Genomic DNA, 13,067 nt, shown 5'->3' with positions numbered 1-13,067 from the left:
GTGCTGTGTGGCCTTTGTTTACAGATGAGCAATCCATTTCCCCATGGCTAGGTGCCACGCTCATGTGCAGATGGAAAATGGCAGAGCTGGGACCCGTGTGACAGCAAAATCTGTAACCACGGGACTGCAGAGACCCCTGAGCCCTTTAAATCTCTTTAGGGTCAGACCTCAAGGATGGGCCTCCTTTTACAGTCTCCTCCTTATTCTCCATAGTAGGAAGAGGATTCGCTTTTATGCTGTTATAAAATTTGAAATCAACACATATAAACTTTTAATCTTCCCCAGACTCCATCCCATTCAGTGAACATGTGTTAGGAACCTTCTCTGTGCAGCAGCAGCTTTTGTAGTCAAAACTAATGGGTGGGATGTGGGGGAGTCAGATTTGTCCACTGCTAGGTGGTGATGGGCCTCCTGGGGGGAAATACAATGTTGGTGCTGTTTGTGGTCACTGGTGTGAGGCTGACCTTTCCAGCCATGTCCACAGTGGGGAGAGTTCTGATGGGTGGCCTGCCATCAGGGCTTGGTGGTTGCAGTGTGTCGGATATGAACAGAGCCTGGTGGACACCTGCCCTGTGACCACGATGTACTAGACGAGGTCCTTTCCCCCACACTGCCACTGTCCCATCAAAGAACTCACCCTGAGAGACTCACACTTACGCAGGGGGTGCTGCCATCCTTGCTTACCTTCTTGGAAATTTATCAGTGGGAATGGCTGGGGGCTCATTCTTTGGATTTTCCTTGGTGGACCCAAAGCTTTGGTCTTTGAGGATAGAGTGAAAATTTTGGAATCAGGTTGAATATCAAATCAGGGGCCATGTTTTCTTTTTTGGCCGGGGGGTGGAAACAAGATGAGTCCTAGAAAAATAGTGAGGCCTCCTCTGTTGGGTGGCTTGAAATGCTACGGGAAGTTGCCAGTGAAGGGTATCAAACATATGTTCCGGTGACAGTGGCATTGTTACCATAGCTCGGCAGGCTCCTCCGGTGACTGTTTAGAAAGACAACACTGATTGTTTCCAAGTCGACTTGGGGTGCCCGCACAGCTGCTTCTATGAGGCAACCCACAAACAGAATCTCTCCCCGACGCTTTGAGCTGACAGTGGAGGGAGACTCCCCAGGTGCAGAGCAGCTGGACCCCAAGTGCCCGAGATTCCCCTGCGCCCAGATGGCCCTCATTGCTGGCCCCGCCACTCTGATGCTGCTGTAGGTAATGCTGCCCCCACCTTCTCCTGAATCACTTAGCCCCACAGGGCCGGGCTAGGACCCCTGAACGAGGCTGACAAAGCCCAAGATAGCAGAGGGAGCTCAACCAGAGCGCAATCCAAAGTCAAGTATAGTTCATCTCCACCCTGTGAGTCCCAGCCCAGCTCCAGGGATCTGACACTCTCCACAGGCCAGGAAAGCCAGTCCCTGAGCCACCCAGTGTGCCCCCTCCTGCCATCCAGAGTCCACTTCCCTCGTTTCCATGCCTGTCCCCTATGCACATGGCTGCCACTGAGATACCTGTCCCTTCAGAGGAGACCCAGGTGTATGGCTTCGGTAGGATGCGGGTCTCAGGGTACCACACCGTGAACCTGCCTGGCACCCCAAGTCCCCATCTCCTTTCCCTCCCCGCCCTGCCCCTCCAGGCCTTCCCCACACATAGCTTTCTGTGAGGGTCACACCAATCCGTGGGCTGTGCCTTCCCTAGGGAAAGTTTTCATCTCAGTCAGTCACTACGCATAGACTTCTCGCCCTCCTGACACTGGAACATTCTCTGAGTGGGCCTCCGGGTTTGGGCAGCGATGTTGGGTGGTACAGGAGGGCTGCATTCCAGAACGCTCCCTTGCAGCACATTCCTGATGGTCACTTAGGGTGGCCTCTGTGCCTGCTGTCTCTCATCCCTCCAGGTCAGATGAGCCAGTGGGCGGTTCTGGCCATCCAGCCGTCTGCCCTGCCCTCCCTCCAGTTTACTCAGGCTCAACAGATGGACAGCCATCTGGGCCCCCAGGCCCCTCTCCAGCCACAGCAGCTGTATTCAGGCCTCCATCAGCACCTTCCCCTCACTCGTTCCCATTGGGCTCTGACCGTCCTGGGAAAGATCAGAAAAGCTCTAGCCACCCCACCCACCCGTTCCCCAGAGCAGAGACACTCCAGAGTGCGGGAAGGCTGGAGGAGATTGTCCCGGCTTCTTTAAATAAGGGGCTGTGTTTCTCATCGTGGGCTGTGGTTATTCGTGTCGAACTCCCCCTACCCCCACCCCCTTCCCTGGCACATTCTTCAGAATCTCTGGTTCCTTGCTTCCCTCCTGCCCACTCCCTGGAGCTGTTCTGCAAGGATTCTTTTTGGTCTTTGGAGAGCCCCAACCCCGGTCTGTCTAGCTTGGGGTTTCCTGTGACTGCCTGTCGCCAAGTCCCCTGGCAGCCTTTCCCTGGGGACCTTCTCTGTGGCTTGCTTCCTGCAGCCACCATTCGCAACACCTTCCCTCTCCTCAGCTGGGAGCTCTTCAGAAGCCACTTAAAGCAACAGCTGCTGCCTCTTTGACTCGAAATTCCCAGACTTCCTTGCAAGGCCAAGCCACTCCCTGGGACCGACCCTCCCCCTGCAAAGTGGCCTTTGGCACAGGCTCTGAGTTACAGCTTCAGAAGCCAACTCCCAGAATGTCCACACCCGATGGGGACATCATTCCTAATGACTTCAGCAGCCACGAAAGGGGGAGGGGAGACCTGGAAGTCCTTCCAACAGAGTGCCTGTGCCCCTAAGCCTGCCTGCTGCTTTCATGCTATGGTCCTGCGAGAATAGAGATGGAGGCATACCCAGCGTGACACTGTCTATTCCTGGGTGTCAGGACCCTCACCTCCAAGCTGGCGCTAGATTTCAGCCAGTTCCACTAGTTGTCCCACCACTGATTGTTCCATATATGAAACACCTCTGGAGCCCCAAGCAGGGACTCTGACGCTTCAGTCAGCCTGTTTCTATGGCCCCACGCTACCCCCTCCTCACGCTGGCCACCGCATAATCTCTCAGAGGACTCTGAGTCCCTCTGCCTATGCCGGAGTCTGTGTTTCCACTCCCCCGACGTGGTCCAACATCACCATTTTCTTTCTGAGAAAAACTGGTGCCTTTACTGGCTGCGGAGAGACAGCTCCTGCTGCAATCAGTCCCATCAGCTCCAATTTGGGAGAGAGAAATAGCACCTACGCAGAGGCAGTCTGGACCAAGAGTCCCCCAGGCCCTTCTCGTCAGGATTCCTTTACCTTCTCTTCCCAGAAAGGCTGAAAGCAGGGTCAGAGGTCAGGACCACAGGGTTCTGCCAGATGTGGCTCCTAGGATAGGCCTTGAAGAATAGGGAGCAAGTGAGCCGAGGGAACATGAGAAGGTGCTTGTCCCACCTGCATGCAGAGGGATGTTGCTGCATTTGGTGGGCATTTTCCCTGCCCCCCCCAAACCGCAGGTGGCCCTCTGGCTCTCATCACCACCAAATGGGCCTGGCCCTGGGCCGTGAAGACCTCAGAAGACTAATTCCTCCTAATTCCTGCCACATTGTTCCTTGAAGGCAGGCAGCCTATCGGGGAAGCTCCTAAAGAGCATGGCTGGGCAGCCTGCCCTCCTGCAACCCCCTGCCACACCCCCGCTGCCTGGCTGTCCGAGATGCTCTTTGAGAAGGGACCAGCCCCGAGGAACACAAATCCCATCCCGTCCCTGGCAAAGGATGGATAACCTCTATACCCTGAGAAGTCACTCTTTGGCGAGTTTCCACTGGATCCCCTACCAACATCCCCCAAAAGGCTGCAACTTCTGGTCTCCAACACCCGCCTCCGGTGTGAGCCAAATGCTGACGCTTCTACAGCCGGTAGCCGTCAGCTCTCCCAACAAGGCCAGGAGTCTGGTTTCTTTTTTGTTCCATATTTTCCTTTTAGTCCTCCCACTCCTGGCAGCTCTGGGGACCTTATTAAGATAATGTAATGTCATTAGCAGTGGCAGCAGGAAGAGAAGTGGTCTCAGACCTCCTGGTTACCAAGAAGTCTGGGAAGATGGTGCTGGGAAAGCATTAGCCTGAGTGGGGGCCTGAGTGCAGGCTGAGGACCCCAGGCGAGACCCGGGGCCCTTTCCTTTCACGCAGGGGGATGAGCTCATGAGGTCGGCCATATCTTCCTCAAAGATGAGCTCTCCCGGCTGGAAGGGAGATTCTAGATTGAGGCTTCGGTGCATGTGACCTGGCTGGTCGCTGGTGGAGGGCACAGGAATGAGATGGCAGACAAGGGGATGGGAGAGAGGGGAGTGTTGGACTTGCAGTTGGGGCAGTCTGAGACCTGGCCCCACATCCAGTCGTTGGTCAGTCAGTCAACAAACACGCCACGGACACCCGCTCTACATTCAGGGTTGTGCCCTGAGCAGAATACCAAAGCACCTGACAGGGTCTTCTTAAAGCGGGTACCGGTACCATCCGTGCCCCGTGCTGGATGAGGGCTGAGAAAGCAGCGCCTGGCATACACACAGTGCTGCCGGATGAGTGATTGTAGAGCTCAGTATCTCTCAGGGGACTGTGGCACCTCAGAAAGAGCACTGGGGGGATAATGAGGAACCCCAGGCTCCGGGCCCGGTTCTGCGTCTACCCAGCTGTGTGACTTTGGCCAAGTCTCCTCCCCTCTCTGGGCCTCCCGTGTGTAACAGGAGGGGGTTGGAGCGGGTGCTCCCTAACTAAGGTGGCTCCCAGTTTTCTGACTCCATTCACATTTCACTCAAGACCAGGAAAGTTCTGGACACACGACTGCACCCTCTTTGCCTTCGTTTCCTCATGAGAATGATGGAAACCCGCCTCATCAGCTTCAGTGAGACAAGGCATTACCACCTGGTGCACGGGAGGTGCCTGACCCATGCTAACACTGAAGCATGTCCACGAGCCTGCCTTTCTTTCCTGCATCAGCCGGGGCCGTGCTGCTTGCCCTTGAATTTGCTGCCCCGTGCATCATTGCACTGTCTGGCCCCTCACAACACAGGGCTCCAGGAGCCAGAAACGTGGTGGGGTCTCTGTGGGCAGGAGGGCCCCCAAGGGAGACAAACAGCATATGCGAGGCTGGCCCTAGAAATAACATGGTGGCTTCTGAATAGTGTTCCCATCTGCGAGGAGTACCTGGTAGGGCAAGCAGGGGCCACAGACATTGTGGACAGAGAGACGTGGCCTGCAGAGCTCGCGACCTGCTGGGAGGGCAATGCTGACACTTTTGGGGCCATTAGTGGGCAGGAGAGAATGACCCTGACACTTCATCTTCTGCTGTTCCATCCTTGTCCCTCAGGGGACCTGGCTGGAGGCACAATGTTCAGGTCACAGGTGCTCTGGGAAGTAAGGGCAAAGGACAAAATCTGGATGGACAGGGAAGGATTTGTGGAGGACTGCCCTCGAGTTTGACCTTGAAGAGTCAGGGGTATTGGAGTGGGAGACATTATCAGGCAGGGCAGTTTGCAGTAAACTCAGAGATGAAAGAGATGGGTGCAGGGAGGAGGAGGGCTGGAATGAGGGGCTCCCAGCTGGCCAGGAGGAGCTTGCACAGCTGGATCTCTGGTGGAACCCTGAGGATGGAACTTTGGTGTCCAAATGTTAACAAGATAAGCCCAGAAGGGGAGGAGCCAGGGTTTACCAAGCACCCATCCCATAATAGGACAGGCTCTGCATTGGGGGGGGGCAGGGGGAGGGAGGACTGGAAGTCCAGCTTGTGGCAATAGGTGTTCAAAGATGTAAAGGGGAACAGGTTAGCCATGTGGATGCAGCACTACATACGGGAGGGGCGGGCGCTGGCAAAGTAGATGGAGTGATCTTCTGTCCCAGCTGCCCTGAGGTATAACTGACCTACGACATTGTGTGTGTTTGAGGTATACAACGTGATGGTTTGATACGTGTACGTATTGTGAAACGATCTCCACAATAAGGTACGTTAACATCCATCACCTCACATACTTACCTCTCTGGTGTGGGTGTGGTAAGAACAGGTAACGTCTACTCTCTTAGCAACTTGGAAGTATACACTACAGTCTTGCTAACAGTACTGTGTTTCCCCGAAAATAAGACCAAGCCGGGCCATCAGCTCTGATGCGTCTTTTGGCGCAAAAGTTAATATAAGACCCGGCCTTCTTTTAATGATGTAAGACCCAGTCTTATTTTAATATAAGACCGGGTCTTATGTAATATAATATAAGACCCGGTCTTATATAATGTAGTCTAATATAATATAATATAATATAATATAATATAATATAATATAATATAATATAATATAATATAATATAATATAATATAATATAATATTAGTATAATATAATACAATACCGAGTCTTATATTAATTTTTGCTCCAAAAGACGCATTAGAGCTGATGGGCCGGCTAGGTCTTATTTTCGGGGAAACAGGGTAGTCACCAGGAGTCCCCAGAACTTAGCCATCTTGGAACAGGAAGGCGTGAGCTTAGAAAGAGCCTTGAAAGCCATGCTAAGGGGTAAGGTAACACATAGGCCATTGGACAGGGGAAGCCTTGGAGATTTAAGCAGAACCAGCAGACCTCTAGTCCTGAAGAGAAGTGACGAAGAGCTCAGTTCATGAGATTCCAGCTAGAACGCTCTCCAACGACACTCATGCTGCCTCCTCGAGCAGCTTAGATTTGTGAAGCAGGAGTAGAAGAGCCATATACTATATGAAGCCAACTAGGCAGAAGGAGATTCAGTATAAGCCCATTACTCAGATGCAAACATAGAACACCAGAGGTCAAAATGATGCACCCCAGCCTTCCCATTTTAGAGGTCAGGAAACTGAGGCCCAGGGCAGCTAAGGACCTGATCTAATTTTTGGAGCGTGCCTGGCACCGGGGCCCAGCCCTGCCAATGCACGCGTGCATTATAACCATGTGAAAGGTCATTACAGGAATAAGGATGCTGTGAGTTTAGAAAACTCTTCCCTCTCTGGTCCTTGGTTTCCTCATCTTGAGAGTGAGGGATGTGGATCAGATCAGTATTTTCCAGGTCCCAGGAAGTATACTGTGATCATGCAGGTTACGGGGCCCTCCCACTCAGAACGTGTTAATGTCCTCCTGGTCAGCGAGACGATCTCTAGGTTTGGTTTGGTTTTGTTCCAGAACTAACTTCAAATGAGCTTTGCCCACTCTACTTACCCCTCTGCCAGCTCCCATACAAAGCCTCCTTCAGGGATAGGTCGCTCCTGCCAGGGCTGAGCTCCTCCCAGCACAGGCCTCAGTCTTCTGGGCCCAGAGGCAGAAAGCTGGCTGCACATGCCCTGTTTCGATTGTTCTGGTCTGCACTTTCTGGGGCAGCTCCTTAGGCCTCCTCCTGAGAGTCCCAGGTCTGAAAATACACCCCTTTTCTACCTCAGAACAGCTTGCAAACAAATCACGCCCCAGACAGCCCTCTAGGCTCCTCTGCCCTCACGGACTGGAGGGCTTTGGGAAAACGGTTTCACTTCTCCGAGCCCCAACTCTTCCTCTAAGTAAGGAAATGTTTCCAGGAGTGTTGAGTCTACTCACACAAACCCGATGCTCTCATGAGCCCCGGACAATAGGAATTAATGTCTGGCCCCAGGTTCAGCTCTGTACAGAGCGGTTAAGTCACTGGCCTAAAGGTTACCCAGCAAGTCAGCAAGTTAGTGGTGTGTCTGCTACTGCAGCAGGGGTTCCCAGAACCCTAATGGGGATCCCCACCCCTACACCATACCTTGCCTCTGAATAACAACCTTCCAGGTCATTAAAAGGGTATATTCACCTGCCCATAGCAGGTGCTCAATGGAAGGAAGTTATAATCACCTTCTCAGCTGTGCAGCATGGCTATCGGGATACAAATGCTCTCTATCCACCTCACTCTTATTTCCTACTGGGGGCTGGGAGCCAACAGGCCTGAGTCCCACCCAGCTCTGCCATTACCCTCTGGGTGACCTTGGTGAGTTCCCCTCCCTAGGCCTCAGTCCGCCCACCTGCAGAGTGAAGGACTGAGTAGTCCAGGCCCCTGGTTCTCAAGGTGGTCCGTGGAGTAGTTCCCGCAGCAGCAGCGTCTGACAACTTGTCAGAAATGCAATTCTCTGCCCTCCTCATCCCAGACCCACTGAATCAGAATCTATGGAAGTGGGGCCCAGCACTCTGTGTTTCATCAAGCCCCGATAATGGTTCTGACGCATGCTTAAGTTTGAGACGCACTGGCCCAGATGCCCTCTAAGGCCCCTTCCTGCTCAAACCTCCAATCACCTGGGTGAAATGAGGATTACAGGTGCCATAAGGGCAACGCTGGGGGAGAAGGGAGCACGGGATGTCACAGCAGGGTACTTTGCAGCCTGGGGGTGCTGGTGGGCTGTGGGAGGAGCAGGGACATGGAAGAAAGGAGGGTCTGGTCTGCCCATCCCACTCGCCACCCCACCTCCACTTCCCAGGAGCTCTCCAGCAGCCTTCCTTTGAGCAGGTCTGTCCTCCCTGGTCCTCTTCCCCCGGTTCCTACCAGTGTACATGAGAACATTCTTTCCTCTGCTGTCCTGCCCCTGGGGAACTGGTCCAAAAATAAGAGCCAGTGAGACCTCTAGTGGCCAGGGGACACCAGAAGCCCAGGACCTGCTCCCGCTGTCCTGGGGTTATGTTGAGGGTGATTTAAATCTGGCCATTTTAGGGTGGATGCCTGAGCTCCACATCTGCTCTCACCTCAAACCCAACCCCAAAATTACAGGCAGACGTCCCACCCAAGCCACACCTGCGGGGAGGAGGTGGGAGAATGGACCCAGAGCTTCCTGGCCTGCCGGGTCTGGGCAGGGAGGACTGTAGAATGATCGTCAAGAGGCGTCCTTGCAGCCTCGCAGACTCCACCTCGACCAGGCTGAAAGGGTCCTTTAGCTGGCTTATGCGGCGTTCAGTCTTAAGGAAAACTGACCCTGACATGTCAGTTTTCCTTTCAAGACGACCAGGAGGTGTGTTGAATCTAGCACAACACAAACCCAGATTCTCTCATCAGCTCCAGACAATAGGAATTGATGTCTGGCCCTAGGGTCGGCTCTGTGCAGAGAGGTTAAGTAACTTGCCTAAGGTCACCCAGCATGTTTAGTAGTGGGTCTGCAGCTGGAGCAGGGGCTCCCAACCCCCTGATGGGAGCCTCGCCCCTACACCATACCTTACCTCTGAATAATACCGCTTAAACCCTGAAAAGCTTTGCCTTAGATTAGGCTGCATTCTTGTTGCACCTGGCTCTTTTGTAAACCCTGGAATTGTCTGCAGACAAAGAGCAGAGCCCAGGGTTGGGATAAGAAACCACAGTTCAGGACACTTGAACCAGGTGTGCCGGCTTCTGTAGCCTCCCAGCTTAACGCTGAGCACAGACAGAGTTCAACCGCCCAGGCTGGGGTGGGCCCAGGGGCTCAGGGTGAAAAGCACCGGACAAACCGAAGGGAAGACTGTTGCCTGGTGAGAGTGGACATGAGATTAAGGTGCAACCCAGTATCAGAGGTCATTGCCCCATCGGAGGACTAAGGACAGACTGCTGACTGGTGGGGACCTGTCATCAGGTGTATTTTCCAGTCTGTGAGACAGGCCCCTGACAAAGAGTAGGAGCTTCATTACTCAGAGCTTACTAGTGGAAGGGGTTCTGGAGTGGGGGAGGCCTTCAGGACACTGCTCCCTTCTCCAGCCCTCTAAGCCAGGGATAATCACATCTGTTTGGATGGGGCAGGTGTGGAAGGTAAATCCTAGCAGGGATGCTATCATTGGGGTTTGAGCCCGCGACAGTAGGGAGCCATAGCAGGTTCTGGAGCCGAGGGTTAGCAGTGGCCCCTGGTGTTCCTTGCGGGGACTGACTCCAGCTCTGCATTGCAGGCAGGACAAGCTGAAGATCCACATGCGGAAGCACACGGGGGAGCGGCCCTACCTGTGCATCCACTGCAACGCCAAGTTCGTGCACAACTACGACCTCAAGAACCACATGCGCATCCACACGGGCGTGCGGCCCTACCAGTGCGAGTTCTGCTACAAGAGTTTCACGCGCTCCGACCACCTGCACCGCCACATCAAGCGCCAGAGCTGCCGCATGGCTCGGCCTCGACGCGGCCGCAAACCCGCTGCCTGGAGGGCAGCCAGCCTGCTCTTCGGGCCCGGAGGCCCCGCCCCCGAGAAGGCGGCCTTTGTGATGCCGCCCGCGCTCGGGGAGGTGGGCGGCCACCTGGGCGGGGCCACCGTGTGCCTGCCGGGCCCCAGCCCCTCCAAGCACTTCCTGGCGGCGCCCAAGGGCACGCTGAGCCTGCAGGAGCTCGAGCGGCAGTTCGAGGAGACGCAGATGAAGCTGTTCGGCCGCGCCCAGCTAGAGGCCGAGAGGAACGCGGGGGGCCTCTTGGCCTTCGCCCTGGCCGAGAACGTGGCTGCGGCGCGGCCCTACTTCCCTCTGCCCGACCCGTGGGCCGCGGGCCTCGCGGGCCTCCCTGGGCTCGCTGGCCTCAATCACGTGGCCTCCATGTCTGAAGCCAACAACTAGGCTGGTCCTTGTCGCCCTCGTCCACCTGCCCTGTACCCTCTCCCTCCAGGCCTGCACTGCCCCACCCAATGGCTCTGAACTTTTTATTTCAAAATCACAAGGGAAAAATGAAACAATACATATATCATCAGCAATGGTATTTTCCGGGCCTCTTGAGGCCCCTTCCTCCCTTCGCTTGTGTCTAAGATGGGTGTCTCCTCCCAGCAGGGGTCCTGCCTTCTCCCTGGCGGTCTGTCTCTCTGTCTCTCACACAGGAACTCGCGTGTGCCCGCACCTAGGAGGAGGCCTTCACTGGGTGGGTGCTCTAGAGCACTTTCGAGATGTGCTAGGGAATGGAGCAGGGAGGAGGGGCAGAGCCTGGGGCACACACCCTGCTTGAGCCCCAGGGCCCTCTGGCACAGTCCCTGCTGGCACTGCCTTGAGGGGTCTTCTTTCCAGCCTTCAGCTGTCGGTGATCCTTATGGGAAATGCCCTGTTGGCAGGGAGACTTCCTTGAGTCAGGAGACAGGCTTCTAGAGTCTGGGCCCATTTTTCCCTCACTGTCCTGTGACCTTGGACAGGTCAGCCCTCTACCCCGATGTCACCCTACTTTGAAGGGGGTTTGGTAATTTAGTTTTCTCTCTCCTGCTCACCCACCACATATACATGCCTCCAAAGACAATTTTTGTGAGGGTACCGGTAGCAGCCTTGCACTCCCCAAGTCGCTGGTGAAACCAGCTGTCCTACCAGATCTAGTTTTATCACATCCACCTGTATGTTAGCACAGGTGAGAAATGTATCCAAACTAGACACAGGTGACAGAGAGAGAGAGAGAGAGAGAGAGAGAGAGCTGGGCTAGGGCACATGGGCACACTCTTGGGAACTCCACGTATTACCCTCCTCTCCTCTCTGGGCAGGTCACTGTGGATGACTCTTGAGCACTTACCCCATCTCTACACAACCCCTGCAAAGCTCTATGGAGTTTCTTGGGACTCCTAAGGCCAACAGAGAAGGGATGGGGGCCACCTCTTAACACCTAGCAACTGCCTCCCTCCTCTCCCATCCCTGGAAACAGGCAAAAACACCTGGTTGCCGAGCTTATGTGTTTGCTTTTCGAGTTGTGGGTGTCTCAGGGCTTTGGTATTGCTGGTGACTTCCCTCTCTGCTGTGTTTGAACACCCTCAACTCCTTCCTCTGCACTCCGGGGACAAAGCTGGGGTGTGAGGCTCCCCTCAGGGCAGGGAGGCCCAGCCTTGGCTCCAATATGGGTTTGAAGGGCTCTGTGAGTTGGCGCCGTCCGCACACTCTCCCTGGTTCTCGACTTTGTAGCAGGTCCTAAGAAGGAAGACAGCTCTGCTGGCCCAGTGCCTTCCTGATCTCCTGTCCCCTTTCCTGCCCTTCCCTCCCGTTTCTTGCTGAGCTTGCTTTGTGTCTCAGCAGCCAGAAAAGGAGGAGAGCTCATCTGCACAGATTGCCCAGGGCTGGTGTCCCCAGTCCCGGAGCTGCGGACGCAGAGACGTGACTCTTCTTGTGGCCTTGGCTTCTTCCTGAGCAAACACAACAAACAAAAAGGCCAGAGAAGATGCAGACTCTGTCACTCCCCCAGCTCCCCAGAAGAGACCCCAAATGTCACACAGCACCAGAGGGAATTGCTTCGGACACCCTCTTGTCTTCAGACGTCACCTGCCTGGGCAGCCGCTTCTTAGATTCCTGTCTCCATTTCAGTCACTTGCCAACATGCCCTTGTCCCCCCATCAGCCACGGGACTGGGGCTGACCCGTGCTTTAAAAAGAAACAAGGAAAAATGAACAAATTGGAATCCGGTGGTGTTGGGGCTTTTGTTTTTATTTTGTAAAGGTAATGACTTCTTATAAACTCAATTTTTCAGATGACTGGTTAGTTCTCTTTGTTTTCTCTTGGCTGCAGTTTGGAGTTGTACATTGTAAAATATCCAAAGATGCTGAGTACTGTATGTTCACTAAGGACTTGAAGCAAATGGGTTGTGGGGTGGGGGTGTGTGTTTTGTTTTGTTTCCAATTTTTGGGGGGAGGGGAATGTTTCGATTTCCCTGTCTGTCTGTGGGAGAACTTTGGAATTTTTTCTATTTATAACTCTTTTTTTATGTGATTGATTGCTTTATGTAAAATGACACTCAACAAAGTTTGCCTTAGTGATTCAAGGGACAATCTTCCATAACTTTGGTTGCACGCCGCATCCCGCCAAGAAAAACTCTCAGCTAATTTTCTGGCCTATTTATTAAACAGTATTAATTGACTTGATTAAATTATACTGAGAGGTCGCACTTCTGTGAGAGGTGACAGCAGCAAGCCAGTCTGTAGACATTCATTGCATAAGGTTTTGACAATTGGGTGTCATAAATTTGCAATAACGTCGAAGACACCTTTACAAAAAACACAAGCCCTTGACCCTTATTTAATAATTTGAAGGGCAGTGTTTTGAGTAAAAGAAACCTACGCTTGCTCAACTCCCTGGAAAAGGTTGACTTTCCCCTTCTAATTCTCCTTTCAGTTGTCAGTGAGTGCTTGTGTGGTAGGAACTCAATTCTTTATAACAGTCTCGTGCATTTCAGCGTTTGAGCCACTGTTTGATCATAGGC

The 13,067-nt window shown here is 53.7% G+C and overlaps 1 protein-coding gene across 4 annotated transcripts in view; it reads left to right on the top strand.

The window, feature by feature from the left end:
• The window catches only part of ZBTB7C (zinc finger and BTB domain containing 7C), a 326,762-nt gene extending 314,025 nt beyond the window's left edge, over positions 1-12,737 (top strand). For all 4 annotated transcript variants that reach the window (XM_019721283.3, XM_074340005.2, XM_019721306.3 and 1 more), the window contains one exon: positions 9,820-12,737. In XM_019721283.3, coding sequence (XP_019576842.2) covers positions 9,820-10,471 — 652 coding nt within the window. In that variant the 3' untranslated portion in view covers positions 10,472-12,737. The remainder of the gene's footprint in view (positions 1-9,819) is intronic.
• Positions 12,738-13,067: the final 330 nt, after the last annotated feature.

The sequence above is a fragment of the Rhinolophus sinicus genome, chromosome 4 (genome assembly GCF_057876585.1).
Source record: "Rhinolophus sinicus isolate RSI-liver-muscle chromosome 4, RSI-T2T, whole genome shotgun sequence".
NCBI lineage: Eukaryota > Metazoa > Chordata > Mammalia > Chiroptera > Rhinolophidae > Rhinolophus > Rhinolophus sinicus.
The sequence above is the reverse complement of the archived record's forward strand: the minus strand, read 5'-3'. Positions and strand labels throughout refer to the sequence as shown.